Source organism: Monodon monoceros, unplaced genomic scaffold, assembly GCF_005190385.1.
Source record: "Monodon monoceros isolate NGI ecotype Baffin Bay Population unplaced genomic scaffold, NGI_Narwhal_1 Super_Scaffold_4, whole genome shotgun sequence".
NCBI classification, from domain to species: Eukaryota; Metazoa; Chordata; class Mammalia; order Artiodactyla; family Monodontidae; genus Monodon; species Monodon monoceros.
Window position 1 is genome coordinate 18,555,822 of NW_021703781.1, and position 18,290 is coordinate 18,574,111.

Here is an 18,290-nt window from a genome sequence, read left to right on the forward strand (position 1 = left end):
GTAGGGAGAAAGGAGGTAGAAGGACAATGAGATGAAGTTGCTTCAACGGATTTTGAAGATTTCTAATATACAAATTGAAACCACTTAGAATATATTGTTACACTACAGAACCCCCTCCCTTCCACCTTCCAAGTTTCTAATAGATTTGCCATATACATGAACATGCCTTGTGCGGGAGTATTTGTATGTGTATGTGTGTGTTAAAGGGGAAAAGGGTCATCTTCCAAGTATTAATTAACATACCATAGAATAACAATAGAAAGACCATCCATAACCTAAAGTAATTCTGTGGAAGCAACAGCTTGGAGCCAGAGATGACCATGAGAATATGAGCCTAAGAAAATTTGCAGAAATCTTGGGAGAACATTGTACTTTACAGGACGTGGAATGAGGGTTCAAACCAATTATATCTAGATCTTAAGGGCAAGGAGATGCTAGCAGATGAGAGGTTTATAAGCATAAGTAAGTAGGATGTGAGTAATTGAAAAATGAAGGTCAAAAAAAAATAGAAAAGGAATAAAAGCAAGCAAGCAATGGTCACTTAGAGCTCTTATGGGGTTATTAAAAGTAAGTCATGCCAAACTAACGTCATTTCCCTTAAAATTGGGGCTACGAGACTGGTAAATCTGTGGTGCCACAGATAATACATCTTGATTTCAGAAAGGCCTTTGAGAAAGTACTAGAGAATAAAATAAAGAAACATGGTTTATTCATTCAAATGAAGCGAGTTTGAAGCTCATTTCAACGACTTTATTCAAAACATGTTAATATTTGATTGATGTTATCTAAAAGAAAGCTATAGCATTAAACAATTTTTAATGAATAAATTGTTAAAGAAATCTGAAAATGACACCAATTTGGGAGGGGAAAACAAATCAAACATCAAAAAGATCTGGATGGGGCTTCCCTGGTGGAGCAGGGGTTGAGAGTCTGCCTGCCGATGTAGGGGACACGGGTTCGTGCCCCGGTCCGGGAAGGGAGATCCCACATGCCACGGAGCGGCTGGGCCCGTGAGCCATGGCCGCTGAGCCTGTGCGTCCGGAGCCTGTGCTCCGCAGTGGGAGAGGCCACAACAGTGAGAGGCCCGCGTACAGCAAAAAAAAAAAAAAAAAAGATCTGGATGGACATAACAAAAAGACAACTAAGAAGATAAAATGCATTGAATATAAATATAACATCAACCTTTACATATAAAAAGATAAAACTAGTATCACAGGAGGAAGATCTAGAATAAAAGTAGTCTGAGTTCAGATACTTGGAGGTTTTAATTGCTCACAAAATCAGTAAGAACCAACAGTATGACAAGGCTATCATAATAGGTAAGATAATACTGGACATTAAATCAGGGAGGTAACTGTCCAAGTATAATATGGAATGTTCACATGAAAGCATTTGTTTTTACTTCAAGATGTTTTGATTTCAACATTTTATGGCAGTTACCTATCTAGAATATGCATAGGAAAGGATTTACAGAGATGATTTGGGGGATTTTTGTTTCTTATATTAGCAAATTAGTAAGTCACAATTCAACCCTCTGCTGAAGAAAACTAACAAAATTTGATGAAATATAAAATACTTCATGTTAAAAACATCAAAAAGCTAACAAAACAGTGCGGAATTTCCTGATATAAGTTCCAGAAGAGGTAACATTTAGTATACAAAGATAGCCATTCACATGAGAAGACAAGACACCATGAGCATAATAAAATGACAGCAGCACAAGCAGACACCCAGGGAGTCCAGACACTGAAGTTTTCAAACTTTAACCATAAAACAAATCTGCTTACAGTGTTAAAGTACATCAAAAAACTTAAAAGCTTTTGCACAGCAAAGGAAAATATAAACAAGATGAAAAGACAACCCTCAGAATGGGAGAAAATATTTGCAAATGAAGCAACTGACAAAGGATTAATCTCCAAAATTTACAAGCAGCTCATGCAGCTCAATAACAAAAAAAACAAACAACCCAATCCAAAAATGGGCAGAATACCTAAATAGACATTTCTCCAAAGAAGATATACAGATTGCCAACAAACACAAGAAAGGATGCTCAACATCACTAATCATTAGAAAAATGCAGATCAAAACTACAATGAGGTATCACCTCACACCAGTCAGAATGGCCATCATCAAAAAATCTAGAAACAATAAATGCTGGTAAGGGTGTGGAGAAAAGGGAACCCTCTTGCATTGTTGGTGGGAATGTAATTTGATACAGCCACTATGGAGAACAGTATGGAGGGTCCTTAAAAAACTAAAAATAGAACTGCCATACAACCCAGCATTCCCACTACTGGGCATATACCCTGAGAAAACCATAATTCAAAAAGAGTCATGTACCACAATGTTCACTGCAGCTCTCTTTACAACAGCCAGGACATGGAAGCAACCTAAGTGTCCATCGACAGATGAATGCATAAAGAAGATGTGGCACACATATACAATGGAATATTACTCAGCCATAAAAAGAAACGAAATTGAGTTATTTGTAGTGAGGTGGATGGACCTAGAGACTGTCATACAGAGTGAAGTAAGTCAGAAAGAGAAAAATAAATACCGTATGCTAACATATATACATGGAATCTAAAAAAAAAAGAAAAATGGTTCTGAAGAACCTAGGGGCAGGACAGGAATAAAGATGCAGACGTAGAGAATGGACTTGAGGACACGGGGAGGGGGAAGGGTAAGCTGGGACAAAGTAAGAGAGTGGCATGGACATATATATACACTACCAAATGTAAAATAGATAGCTAGTGGGAAGCAGCCGCATAGCACAGGGAGATCAGCTTGGTGCTTTGTGACCACCTAGAGAGATGGGATAGGGAGGATGGGAGGGAGACGCAAGAGGGAAGAGATATGGGAACATATGTATATGTATAGCTGACTCACTTCATTATAAAGCAGAAACTAATACACCATTGTAAAGCAATTATACTCCAATAAAGATGTTAAAAAAAAAGACTGAAACGATCATACAAGACATGGAAATTCTAGAGTATCCAGAGTAGTCTGAAACTGTCATATAAGGAACGTTCAAAGGTCAAGAAATTTTTAGCTTAAATAAGAGAAGGCATATGTAAGTACTAAGAGTAACCATCAGTTACTTGAAAAATGCATTTTCCTATTGCCTTGATTCTGTGTTTCTCCAGAAAGTAAACTAGAAGCAGTGAATGGAAATAGCAGGGATGCAGCTTTAAGCTCAGTTTGAGAAAAATGTCTTCAGCAATTAGAATTATCCAATATCTGCTTCACTGTCTTGCTATCACAGTAAGTGATCACATATATTGTTAGACAGTTGTGTGTATCGCATATTGTAGGAGAGTCTATCTACTTCAGTAAGATACTAGAGTAGAAGGGCACTGAAGCTTATCCACTACGATTTTTTCATTCTAAGTAGAAATTTAATAGAACCATAAACATTAAAAATATTCTAAGTCACTATATTCCAATGTATGGTCTGAGAATGTTCCAGGATTAATATATTATAGAAGAGTTCTGGGGTCAAGAAATTTGGGAAACTCTGGGTTAAGCAAAGTTACACAAGTTTCTTTGCTTCAATATTTCTCACCAACTTTAATGCTAATGTGCATCAAAAACATTCAAAGGGAATTTCAGTGTGCAGCATTGACCATAATAAAAACTTTTTTTCATGTTGCATATTTATAAGACAGGTTCTGCAGAATACTTTTAGGGGAATATTGGGCTAAATAATTCTAATCTTAATCTCCAAAAATATTTTTCAATTTGCCTTCATTCTATGTGAAACCTTGAAAGAATTGAGTTGAATAATACAATTCAAATATAAATTTTTATAAGGATGAAACAATAAAAAACTATCGCAATTTACCACCTCCTAATTGATTTTAAAGGCAGTAATTTTCACCTTACCAAAGCCTTTCATTCTGCCTATCCCAACAAATCTAGAGTTAAAACAGGAAATACTGGGTCATTGGAACTAGGAATTACCTGGCATTTAATCTTTCATGCTCACTTCTGGTTATAGCATTTATTAGTGTCTATATTCACATATAAAAAATGAAGCTCAGAAATTTTCAGGGATTTGTTTAAGGTATCCAACAAACCAGTAGCCAAGTAACAAAAAACATTGTTCAAATATCTCACATACAAATCTATTGGTAGATAGTTGCTAGTGATGAAAACTAATCCCTTTCCTGAAAAGCTACTTAAACAACAGCTACAACAACAAAAAGGTGCCAAATTGCCTTTTTGCAGTAATAAAACTATCAAAAGAAAAGGAATCTGAAAGTATAAAGGAAAGGTCACTCTACTTTAGGGTTAAAACAAACATTAGTAAGTAAGAGAAAGATTAAAAAAAAAAAAAGGTTTAGCTTAGCAATTAGAGAAAATGATTTTGACAAGAAGGTCAATCAGACAAGGCCATCATTTGCCTAATAACGTAGTGATACTACAGTCACCAAGCGCCTTTATGAAAATGCAGATGTATTAATGAACAGAAGAGCAAGGGTCCTATTTAAAGTAGGAGAAACAGCAGCGACTCCAAAGGGTTCTTTGCAACCTTTTCATCTAGACACTATTAATGACTTGGTCAAACTAAATAAATTAAGAAAGTGAAAAAGGCTGAAATAAAATTCCCCTTCTACTAAGCTTCTGCTAAATGGTTTTGTCTAACAAAATAAAGCAAGCAAGATATCTTGCTGCCTTTGTAGTCTCTCCTAGTTAAAATATGTTCTTTACTCTTATTAAATCCATTTATACATTTTCATAATGGATTACTACAGACTACCTGCAAACATGCACTGTTTATCTTAGATCAAGAGGAGCTGGCAGGGCTTCCCTGGTGGCGCAGTGGTTGAGAGTCTGCCTGCCGATGCGGGGGGACACGGGTTTGTGCCCCGGTCCGGGAAGATCCCACATGCCGCGGAGCGGCTGGGCCCGTGAGCCATGGCCGCTGAGCCTGCGCGTCTGGAGCCTGTGCTCCACAACGGGAGAGGCCACAACAGTGAGAGGCCCGTGCACCGCAAAAAAAAAAAAAAAAAAAAAAAAAAGAGGAGCTGGCAAAGTAGTTTTCATTTACAAACTAGGATAAGCTTCCACATGCCTTAAGCTTTTAAGTTTCTCGTTCTCAAATTATTTTTATTTACATATTTGTTTTCTATATTATCTATATAATTGTTACTATATATTTATATAGGGCATAATCATTTAAATGGTCAAAAGCCTAGAACTTTCTCCTAGCCATTTCCTTATCAGTAAGTCATCTTCTGTTTTTCAATCTCCCACTGGCTTTAAGACTAACTTCTGGCTTCATTCTTGTCAAGTATGCATTAGTTTCACAACCCAATCCAGTCATCTTCTGATGGGTGACATTAAGAAACGTGAGTGAGGCCAGGATGCGCTCGGATTGATGCCAGGTTCAGAAAATGGAATTATAAGTGAGAACAATGCCAAGGTAAACTAAGCCATCTTTTACTTACAGCTGACACATGCTGCAAGAGACACATGACATCAATCATATCTGCGAGGATAAGGAGTCTGGTAACTGCAGCCAACAAGGCACGGGCAGCTTGAACCACAGCCTCCCTTTTTGGGAGATAACAGGGATCATCTGCAAATCTCTCAGCTGATACTTTCAGAGCTTCACCTGAAACACATAATCCCAAATAAGTTATACTTTAATTTCACTTATGCCTGTTGCAGCATTTATCATCCAACCTAATTCCAAGTACATTCCATAACTAAGGATAATATTAAAATACTGTCACGACACTAGAACATCGTCTCTCAATAAACAATGCAGTTTCAAACTGACATTTGTTTTTGATAAACGCTCTGGAGTTTAAGAAGCGGGATACCATTTTCCCGCAAGAAAATTGTGCTCAATTGACTAGCAGCATCTAATAAAATTGCTGTCAACTTCTGCATTAACTGAATGTCATTTGCTGTGAAAGGTTTCATTACTAAGACTTCAATCGGAAACAACCTTGTTTATAAAAATAAGGTAAATCTTCACTGAGTTACTTTTGAATTCAATGGATGCTAGAAAAGAGCTAGCCTTTAAGACAGTAAGACAGCAGATCTCTGGTAAAAGTTTAACATAGGCAGATTTATTCTAAACTGTCAATATAATGAACAACTATACCCTAAACTTAGTCACAGAAATAATATTTCATAGTACTTGTTACAGAAATATGGTCACTATTTTTAAGGTTTTTTTCATTTAAAATGTTTTATTATAAAAGTAACAGGTACTCATTTATTTTCCAAAGTTCACAGTTCAGAAAGGCATAAAATGACAAGAAAACGTCCCTCTTTACCCCACTCCAGTAACATTGTTAAAGATTTACCACATCCACTATTTTTAAAATTTTTCAATTTAAACTTACTTTTATTATGAAAGCAATATGTGACTCATTACTTTTAAATAATTCACGAAACTAAAGAGTATAGAGTGCAATTTTTTTTGTCTCCATACTAATCCCAAAAACATCCACTAAGTTCTTGTATATCTATCCAGAAATTTTTCTATGAATGTATGCATTATGTGGGGGCATATGTATACATGTACACTTATAAATTCATATTATGTTTTATTAGTATATTCACATATATTCATATATTTGAAAGATTTTATGTCAAGAGAAAACATAAATAGGTATTATATGTTATAAAAGGAACATATAGAAGATATAGATTCTTTTCACAAAAAGTATTATACTAAAAACTTTCAACAATCTTTTCTTTTCACTTATCAATTTATTTTCTTTTCACATTGGGATACAGATGACCACGAAGCAATAGAGCAAAGAACTTAGTGTGGGCAGAAGCCACTTAGCCTCTTTATGTTTCATTTTTCTCCACTGTAAATGGAGCTAATAATAATACCTACAGTTTTTATGAAGATTAAATGAGAGCAGTAGTTGGAACTTAAAGACTTAATTAGCTGTTATTGTCATTCTTTTTAATGCTTTAATAAAGTTACTTTTTACTGATATATTACAACTTATTTTACCAGGCCCCCCCCTTTTTTTAGTAAGTTCTTTTTACAGCTTTGTTGAGAAATAATTGGCATACACCACTGTTTAAGTTTAAGGCATACAGCATGATGGTCTGATTTATACATATTGTGAAGTAATTATCACAGTAGGTTCAGCTAACATTCATCATCTCATACAGATACAATAAAAAGAGGAGATTTGAGAAGATGGCGGAAGAGTGAAACGCGGAGATCACCTTCCTCCCCACAGATACATCTACACGTGGAACAACTCCTACAGAACACCCACTGAACGCTGGCAGAAGACCTCAGACCTCCCAAAAAGCAAGAACTCCCCACGTACCTGGGTAGGGCAAAAGATAAAAGAATAAACAGAGACAAAAGAATAGGGACGGGACCTGCACCGGTGGGAGGGAGCTGTGAAGGAGGAAACGTTTCCACACACTAAGAAGCCCCTTCGCAGGCGGAGACTGCGGGTGGCGGAGGGGGAAAGCTTCGGAGCCACGGAGGAAAGCACAGCAACAGGGGTGCGGAGGGCAAAGCGGAGAGATTCCCGCACAGAGGGTCGGTGCCGACCTGCACTCACCAGCCCAAGAGGCTTGTCTGGCGGGCGGGGACTGGAGGTGAGGCTCGGGCTTCGGTTGGAGCGCAGGCAGAGGACGGGGGTTGGCAGTGTGAACACACCCTGAAGGGGGCTAGTGCGCCACGTCTGGCCGGGAAGGAGTCCGGGGAAAAAATCTCGAGCCGCCGAAGAGGCAACAGACTTTTTCTTCCCTCTTTGTTTCCTAGTGCGCGAGGAGAGGGGATTAACAGCGCCGCGTAAAGGAGATCCAGAGACAGGCGCAAGCCGCGGCTATCAGTGCGGACCCCAGAGATGGGCATGAGACACTAAGGCTGCCGCTGCAGCCACCAACAATGCTGTGTGCAAGCACAGGTCACTCTCCACACCTCCCCTCCCAGGAGCCTGTGCAGCCTGCCACTGCCAGGGTCCCGTGATACAGGGACAACTTCCCGGGGAGAACGCACAGCGCGCATCACGCTGGCACAACGTCACGCCGGCGTCTGCCACCGCAGGCTCGCCCAGCACTCCGTACCCCTCCCTCCCCCCCTTGCCTGAATGAGCCAGAGCCCGTGAATCAGCTGATCCTTTAACCCCGTCCTGTCTGAGCAAAGCACAGACGCCCTCAGGCGACCTACACGCAGAGGCGGGACCAAATCCAAAGCTGAACCCCAGGAGCTGTGCTAACAAAGAAGAGAAAGGAAAATTTCTCCCAAAAGCCTCAGAAGCAGCGGATTAAAGCTCCACAAAACACTTGATGTACCCTGCATCTGTGGAATACCTGAATAGCCAACGAATCATCCCAAATTGAGGACGTGGACTTTGGGAGCAAGATATATTATTTTTTCCCCTTTTCTTCTTTTTGTGAGTGTGTATATGTATGCTTCTGTGTGAGATTTTGTCTGTATAGCTCTGCTTTCACCATTTGTCCGTCCGGGTTTTTTTTCCTTTAAAAAATTTTTTTTCATAATTATTTTTTATTTTTATAACTTTATTTTATTTTATCTTACTTTATTTTATTTTATCCTTTCTTTCTTTCTATTTTTTCTGCCTTTTATTCTGAGCCGGGTAGATCAAAGGCTCTTGGTACTCCAGCCAGGAGTCCGTGCTGTGCCTCTAAGTTGGGAGAGCCAAGTTCAGGACACTGACCACAAGAGACCTCCCAGCTCCACGTAATATCAAATGGCAAAAATCTCCCAGAGATCTCCATCTCAACACCAAGACCCAGCTTCACTCAACGACCAGCAAGCTACAGTGCTGGACACCCTATGCCAAACAACTATCAATACAGAAACACAGCCCCATCCATTAGTAGAGAGGTGCCTAAAATCATAATAAGGCCACAGACACCCCAAAACACACCACAAGACGTGGACCTGCCCACCAGGTAGACAAGATCCAACCTCATCCACCAGAACACAGGCACTAGTCCCCTCCACTGGAAGCCTACAAAACCCACTGAACCAACCTTAGCCACTGGGGACAGACACCAAAAACAATGGGAACTACGAACCTGCAGATTGCAAAAAGGAGACCCCAAATACAGTAAGATAAGCAAAATGAGAAGAGAGAAAAACACACAGCACATGAAGGAGCAAGGTAAAAACGAACGAGACCTAACACATGAAGAGGAAATAGGCAGTCTAACTGAAAAACAATTCAGAATCATGATAGTAAAGATGATCCAAAATCTTGGAAATAGAATAAATACAAGAAACATTTAAAAAGGACCTAGAAGAACTAAAGAGGAAACAAGCAATGATGAACAACGCAATAAATGAAATTAAAAATACTCTAGAAGAGATCAATAGCAGAATAACTGAGGCAGAAGAACGGATAGGTGACCTGGAAGATAAAATAGTGGAAATAACTACTGCAGAGCAGAATAAAGATAAAAGAATGAAGAGAACTGAGGACAGTCTCAGAGACTTCTGGGACAACATTAAAGGCACCAACATTCGAATTATAGGGTTCCCAGAAGAAGAAGAGAAAAAGAAAGGGACTGAGAAAATATTTGAAGAGATTATAGTTGAAAACTTGCCTAATATGGGAAAGGAAATAGTTAATCAAGTCCAGGAAGCACAGAGAGTCCCATACAGGAGAAATCCAAAGAGAAACATGCCAAGACACATATTAATCAAACTATCAAAAATTAAATACAAAGAAAACATATTAAAAGCAGCAAGGGGAAAACAACAAATAACACACAAGGGAATCCTCATAAGGTTAACAGCTGATCTTTCAGCAGAAACTCTGCAAGCCGGAAGGGAGTGGCAGGACATATTTAAAGTGATGAAGGAGAAAAACCTACAACCAAGATAACTCTAACCAGCAAGGGTCTCATTCAGATTTGATGGAGCAATTAAAACCTTTACACACAAGCAAAAGCTGAGAGAGTTCAGCACCACCAAACCAGCTTTACAACAAATGCTAAAGGAACTTCTCTAGGCAAGAAACACAAGAGAAGGAAAAGACCTACAATAACAAACCCAAAACAATTAAGAAAATGATAATAGGAACATACATATCGATAATTACCTTAAATGTAAATGGATTAAATGCTCCCACCAAAAGACACAAATTGGCTGAATGGATACAAGACCCGTATATATAATGTCTACAAGAGACACACTTCAGACCTAGGGACACATACAGACTGAAAGTGAGGGGATGGAAAAAGATATTCCATGCAAATGGAAATCAAAAGAAAGCTGGAGTAGCAATTCTCATATCAGAAAAAATAGACTTTAAAATAAAGACTATTACAAGAGACAAAGAAGGACACTACATAATGCTCAAGGGATCAATCCAAGAAGAAGATATAACAATTGTAAATATTTATGCACCCAACATAGGAGCACCTCAATACACAATGCAAATACTAACAGCCATAAAAGGGGAAATCAACAGTAACACATTCATAGTAGGGGACTTTAACACCCCACTTTCACCAATGGACAGATCATCCAAAATGAAAGTAAATAAGGAAACACAACCTTTAAATGATACATTAAACAAGATGGACTTAATTGATATTTATAGGACATTCCATCCAAAAACAACAAAATACACATTTTTCTCAAGTGCTTAAGGAATATTCCGCAGGATAGATCATATCTTGGGTCACAAATCAAGCCTTGGTAAATTTAAGAAAATTGAAATTGTATCAAGTATCTTTTCCGACCACAACGCTATAAGACTAGATATCAATTACAGGAAAAGATCTGTAAAAAATACAAACACATGGAGGCTAAACAATACACTACTTAATAACCAAGTGACCACTGAAGAAATCAAAGAGGAAATCAAAAAATACCTAGAAACAAATGACAATGGAGACACGACCACGCAAAACCTATGGGATGCAGCAAAAGCAGTTCTAAGTGGGAAGTTTATACCAATACAATCCTACCTTAAGAAACAGGAAACATCTCAAATAAACCACCTAACCTTGCACCTAAAGCAACTAGAGAAAGAAGAACAAAAAAACCCCAAAGTTAGCAGAAGGAAAGAAATCATAAATATCAGAGCAGAAATAAATGAAATAGAAACAAAGAAAACAATAGCAAAGATCAATAAAACTAAACCTGGTTCTTTGAGAAGATAAACAAAATTGATAAACCATTATCCAGACTCATCAAGCAAAAAACAGAGAAGACTCAAATTAATAGAATTAGAAATGAAAAAGGAGAAGTAACAACTGACACTGCAGAAATACAAAGGATCATGAGAGATTACTACAAGTAACTCTATGCCAATAAGATGGACAACCTGGAAGAAATGGACAAATTCTTAGAAATGCACAACCTGCCATGGCTGAACCAGGAAGAAATAGAAAATATGAACAGACCAATCACAAGCACTGATATTGAAGCTGTGATTTAAAATCTTCCAACAAACAAAAGCCCAGGACCAGATAGCTTTACAGGCGAATTCTATCAAACATTTAGCGAAGAGTTAACACCTTTCCTTCTCAAACTTTTCCAAAATAGAGCAGAGGGAGGAACACTCCCAAACTCATTCTACGAGGCCACCATCACCCTGATACCAAAACCGGACAAAGATGTCACAAAGAAAGAAAACTACAGGGCAATATCACTGATGAACATAGATACAAATATTCTCAACAAAATACTAGCAGACAGAATCCAACAGCACATTAAAAGTATCATACACATGATCAAGTGGGGTTTATTCCAGGAATGCAAGGATTCTTCAATATATGCAAATCAATCACCGTTATACACCATATTAACAAATTGAAGGAGAAAAACCATATGATCATCTCAATAGATACAGAGAAAGCTTTCGACAAAATTCAACACCCATTTATGATAAAAACCCTTCAGAAAGTAGGCATAGAAGGAACATTCCTCAACATAATAAAGGCCATATATGACACACCCACAGCCAACATTGTCCTCAATGGTGAAAAACTGAAACCATTTCCACTAAGATCAGGAAGAAGACAAGGTTGCCCAGTCTCACCACTATTATTCAACATAGTTTTGGAAGTTTTAGCCACAGCAATCAGAGAAGAAAAGGAAATAAAAGGAATCCAAATCGGAAAAGAAGAAGTAAAGCTGTCACTGTTTGCAGATGACGTGATACTATACATAGAGAATCCTAAAGATGCTACCAGAAAACTACTAGAGCTAATCAATGAATTTGGTAAAGTAGCAGGATGCAAAATTAATGCACAGAAATCTCTGGCACTCCTATATACTAATGATGAAAAATCTGAAAGTGAAATTAAGAAAACACTCCCATTTACCACTGCAACAAAAAGAATAAAATATCTAGGAATAAACCTACCTAAGGAGACAGAAGACCTGTATGCAGAAAGTTATAAGACACTGATGAAAGAAATTAAAGATGATACAAACAGATGGAGGGATATACCATGTTCTTGGATTGGAAGAATCCACATTGTGAAAATGACTATACTACCCAAAGCAATCTACAGATTCAATGCAACGCCTATCAAACTACCAAGGACATTTTTCACAGAGGTAGAACAAAAAATTTCACAGTTTGTACGGAAACACAAAAGACCCCGAATAGCCAAAGCAATCTTGAGAACGAAAAAATGGAGCTGGAGGAATCAGGCTCCCTGACTTCAGACTATACTACAAGGCAACAGTAATCAAGACAGTATGGTACTGGCATAAAACCACAAATATAGATCAATGGAACAGGATAGAAAGCCCAGAGATAAACCCATGCACATATGGTCACCTTATATTTGATAAAGGAGGCAAGAATATACAGTGGAGAAAAGACAGCCTCTTCAATAAGTGGTGCTGGGAAAACTGGACAGCTACATGTAAAAGTATGAAATTAGAACACTCCCTAACACCATACACAAAAATAAACTCAAAATGGATTAAAGACCTAAATGTAAGGCCAGAAACTATCAAACTCTTAGAGGAAAACATAGGCAGAACACTCTATGACATAAATCACAGCAAGATCCTTTTTCACCCACCTCCTAGAGAAATGGAAATAAAAACAAAAATAAACAAATGGGACCTAATGAAACTTAAAAGCTTTTGCACAGCAAAGGAAAGCATAAACAAGATGAAAAGACAACCCTCAGAATGGGAGAAAATATTTGCAAATGAAGCAACTGACATAGGATTAATCTCCAAAATTTACAAGCAGCTCATGCAGCTCAATAACAAAAAAACAATCCAATCCAAAAATGGGCAGAAGACCTAAATAGACATTTCTCCAAAGAAGATATACAGATTGCCAACAAACACATGAAAGAATGCTCAACATCATTAATCAGTAGAGAAATGCAAATCAAAACTACAATGAGATATTACCTCACACCAGTCAGAATGGCCATCATTAAAAAATCGAGAAACAGTAAATGCTGGACAGGGTGTGGAGAAAAGGGAACACTCTTGCACTGTTGCTGGGAATGTAAATTGATAGAGCCACTATGGAGAACAGTATGGAGGTTCCTTAAAAAACTACAGATAGAATTACCATACGACCAAGCAATCCCACTACTGGGCAAATACCCTGAGAAAACCATAATTCAAAAAGATTCATATACCAAAATGTTCATTGTAGTTCTATTTACAATAACCAGGACATGGAAGCAACCAAAGTGTCCATTGACAGATGCATGGATAAAGAAGATGTGGCACATATATACAATGGAATATTACTCAGCCATAAAAAGAAACGAAATTGAGTTTTTTGTAGTGAGGTGGATGGACCTAGAGTCTGTCATACAGAGTGAAGTAAGTCAGAAAGAGAAAGAGAAATACCATATGCTAACACATATATTTGGAATCTTAGTGGAAAAAAAAGGTCCTGAAGAATCCATGGGCAAGACAGGAATAAAGACACAGACCTACTAGAGAATGGACTTGAGGATATGGGGAGGGGGAAGGGTAAGCTGGGATGAAGTGAAAGAGTAGCACTGACATATATACGTTACCAAATGTAAAATAGCTAGCTAGTGGAAAGCAGCTGCATAGCACAGGGAGATCAGCTTGGTGCTTTGTGACCACCTAGAGGGGTGGGATTGGGAGGGTGGGAGGGAGGGAGATGCAAGAGGGAAGAGATATGGGGACCTATGTATATGTATAACTGATTCACTTTGTTATAAAGCAGAAACTAACACACCATTGTAAAGCAATTATACTCCAATAAAGTTGTTTAAAAAAATAAATTAAATTAAATTATTTAAGGAAAAAAAAGAGAAGAAAAGGGGAAAAAAGAAAAAAATGTTCCTTGTGATGAGAATTCTTAGGATTTACTATCTTATCAATTCTATACATCATACAGCAGTGTTAACTATAGTCATCATGTTGTACATTACAACCCTAGTTGTATTTGTATCTTTTAACCACATTTATCCAAGTCCCCCTCCCCCCACCCTCCACCTCTGGTATCTGCATGTCTGATCTCTTTTTCTATAAATTTGTTCTTGTTTTAGTTTTTGTTTTTCTGATTCCACACGTAAGTGAAATAGTACAGTATTTGTCTTCCTTTGTCTGACATTTCATTTAGCATATTGCCTTCAAGGTCCATCCATGTTGTCTCAAATGGTAGGATTTTCTCATTTTTATTGATGAATAATACTCCATTATATATATACCACAGCTTCTTTATCCATTCATCCATCAGTGGACACTTAGGTTGTTTCCATGTCTTGGCTATTGTAAATAACACTTTTATGAACACAGAGATATCTTTTTGATTTAGTGGGTTTTTTGCTTTAGATATATTACCAGAAGTGGAATTATTGGATCACACAGTAGTTCTATTTTTATTTTTTTGAGAATCCTCAATAGTGTTTTCCATAGTGGCTGTACCAATTTACAATCCTACCAACAGTGCATTAAATGCTTATCAGATATATGGTTTGCAAATATTTTTTCCCATTCCATAGGTTGTCTTTTTAATTTGTTGATGATTTCTTTTGCTATACAGAAGCGTTTTAGTTTGATCTAGTCCCACTTGTTTATTTTTTTTTATTTTGTTGCTTTTGTTTAGGTGTCATATCCAAAAAATCATTACCAAGGCCCATGTCAAGAAGATTTATTCTTATGTTTTCTTCTAGGAATTTCATGGTTTCAGATTTTACCTTTAAGTCTTTAATCCATTTGGAGTTAATTTTTGTGAGTCATGTAAGATAGGAGTCCAGTTTCATTCTTTTACATGTGAATACCAATTATCCCAGCACCATTTATTGAAGAGACTGTCTTTTCTCCTTTGAGTATTCTTGGCTCTCTTGCCAAATATTAGTTGACTGTATATGCTTGGTTTATTTCTGGGCTCTTGATTCTCTTCCGTGTGTTTTTATATACCAGGTCACTATTGAATACATAAATTATTTCCAACTTTTTCCTATTTCAAACAATACTACAAAGAACATCCATAACATATATCTTTGCATGCATGGGCAAATTTAGCTGTAACATAAATTCTTAAAAGTAGAATTGCTGAGTCAAGGGGTAAATGAACTTTAAGTTTTGATATACATTGCCAAAAAATTCTCCAAACACACCCATCTCACCAACAACATATAAAAGGGACTGTCTTATCTACTTTACTCCACGAATATTTTGTTTCTATTTATTCATGATCTTCAGCATAAAGAAAATGAAACAAATTATTGTTATTAAAAATAACAAAGAATAGTATTCCTTATTGCGGACAAAACCTGTGAAAAGGGTCTGAGACATTCTCAACTTGTTAATATGTTATCAACACATTTAGCTCTCTTAAGCAATACCAAGTTAGGAACTCAGACTGTGAAGTCAGATACTTCTGAGATCAAATTCTTATCTGCCACTTCTAGTTCTGAGACCTTGGACACTTAAATACTTTCAGCGTCCTCATCCATAGGAAAGGGATAAAAATATTACTTATCTCATAGTGTTTCTGAGGCGTTTAAATGAAATATATTTTATAATATATATTTAGCACAGTATCTGAACATGAAAAGCACTCAACAAATATTAGCTGTTATTTTCTCAGGAAATTTCTAGTAGAGACAGTAAATTTTTAAGACCAGTAAATGGTGATTTTTATGTGTTTCTCTGTAAATCAGAATTGCTGCTAGGAGACTGTGAAAAATTAAAGTGACCTCTGAAATTAAGAGAGCAAATGAATTCCATAAAAAGATTATCTTTTCTTGTTATGTGTCTGAATTGGAAAGTTATGATAGGCTTTGTAGAATACTGTCTTTGACTTCAAATACTAAAATTAAATATATATTTGAAAAGAATTATGTGTTCTTGACTCTAAAGATGTTAAGATGTTGAACAACTGGCTGAAGAGCCATACTCAGAAAAAGGTCATTAGACATTAAACAACTATTACAGTCTTTATCTCTGTTAAGGTAATATGAAGAGCCAGCCAAGTAGCATTGTTGGGAGAAAAAAAAGTCACTCCTGAAATACATTAATAAAGATGCGGTAAGTAAACTTTCTATTACTGGACTTAACCACCCTCCCTCCTCTGTAATACTTCCAATTCTTTTCAGCTGGTTTCACTTCATAATTCTGGTTTCAACATAAACATCTCTTAGCATCTGTGCTTTATAAAGTCTACATGTGGGGAGTCTATTCTGAAATATAATTCCCAATCTTTCTTATAACACTTTTACCTTGAAGTTTAATAAATAAGAAATTTTACTTTTAAAATACATATAAATAAAAACTACATTTTTCCTTTAAGAAATCCCACTCCATACATAAAAGCAAATACTTTTTACTAAATATCATGAAAATACCACCAGAACTAGATTCAGAAAGTTTCTTTCTACTGGAGCCATTTTGTTACTTTCCTATCAACTATGCTCTTTTTAATCTTCAAAAACTCTGTTATGAAATGCCTGCTTGAATATAGTACTGAGGTATAAACTTTACTACATTCAAAGTTCAACTCCACTTTCTAAAAGTGATTATATTGATTATAAACGTGCAAATCAAAGAAAACAATGTATAAGCAAAACATCCACAGGAGAAAGGAGAACAACCAAAATGAAAATGAGCAAGTACTTTGAAATCTGAAAGATTAAATTTCCTCCAACTTTTATAATTAACATTATATTTATGATTCAATTAAGGTTTCTAGTTATGCCTTTGGCCACCTTTCTATGTGTGTTTTAATATACCATACACATGTAACAGGCACTAGTACACATTAATCGATTCAATATATAATAACATACTCTGGTATAAAGGAGTTCCCAGGCTGAGATTGGGCACTAGGGGGTTGGTTTTATTTGTTTTTAATTGGGAAACAGCCATTTAGAATATGAAAACTCCTAAGAGGTAGGAGCTTAAATTTTTTTTAGCGGTATGCGGGCCTCTCACTGTTGTGGCCTCTCCCGTTGCGGAGCACAGACTCCGGACGCGCAGACTCAGCAGCCATGGCTCACGGGCCCAGCCGCTCCGCAGTATGTGGGATCTTCCCGGACCGGGGCATGAACCCATGTGCCCTGCATCGGCAGGCGGACTCTCAACCACTGCACCACCAGGGAACCCCTAGGAGCTTAAATTTAACTTTGAAGCAGATTGATTTTGGGGGGAGGGAGGGCAGGGAAGAGGGGAGAATGACTTCAACTAGGTCCTAAACTTATGCAGATGTTTAAAAATAAGCAAAGACCCTCCTTTAAAATGTCTGAGCCAGTTTGACGGCAAGGAGCAAAAATGTTTTATATAATAAATAAAATCTTATCATGGCAAAGGGAAAGGCTGGAAAGCTAGCCATTGTGTGGACATGGGCTTAGGAGCTACAAGGACATCAGCAGAACCTATGGACTCAGAATATAGATGCCTATGGTTGCCTTTGTAAGCATGTGTTTTATTTCCCTTGCATTATCTTCAAACTCTCAATTAAGTCTTATTAAAATGTATACTTTGGTTCCAGTCAACGCACAGGAATAAAGACCAGATACCTTTCTCACCTGACACAACCAAAAAAATAGACAAAATATATGAAAACATGGTTGTAAAGGTAGTGGGCATTAGCCAGCAAAGGACAGTATTCCCTGAGAAATGGTAAACAAAACAGGATGAGCCCTTTGATAGCCCTAGCTTACTGCCTTGAGAGACTTTTCAGACCACAGATAGGAAGGAGAAACTAAGACAGGGACTGGCGAACATTCTGAGCTAAAGAGACAAAGCTGGCTTCCCTGGTGGCATAGTGGTTGACAGTCCGCCTGCTGATGCAGGGGACGTGGGTTCGTGCCCCGGTCCGAGAAGATCCCACATGCCGCGG

General features: G+C 37.4%; 1 protein-coding gene across 2 annotated transcripts in view; it reads right to left on the bottom strand.

Annotated features, from left to right (window-relative positions):
- The window catches only part of CTNNA3 (catenin alpha 3), a 1,596,010-nt gene that overhangs the window by 1,459,875 nt on the left and 117,845 nt on the right, over positions 1-18,290 (bottom strand). For both annotated transcript variants that reach the window (XM_029245645.1, XM_029245646.1), the window contains exon 4: positions 5,457-5,623. In XM_029245645.1, the coding sequence (XP_029101478.1) occupies positions 5,457-5,623 (167 nt within the window). The remainder of the gene's footprint in view (positions 1-5,456; positions 5,624-18,290) is intronic.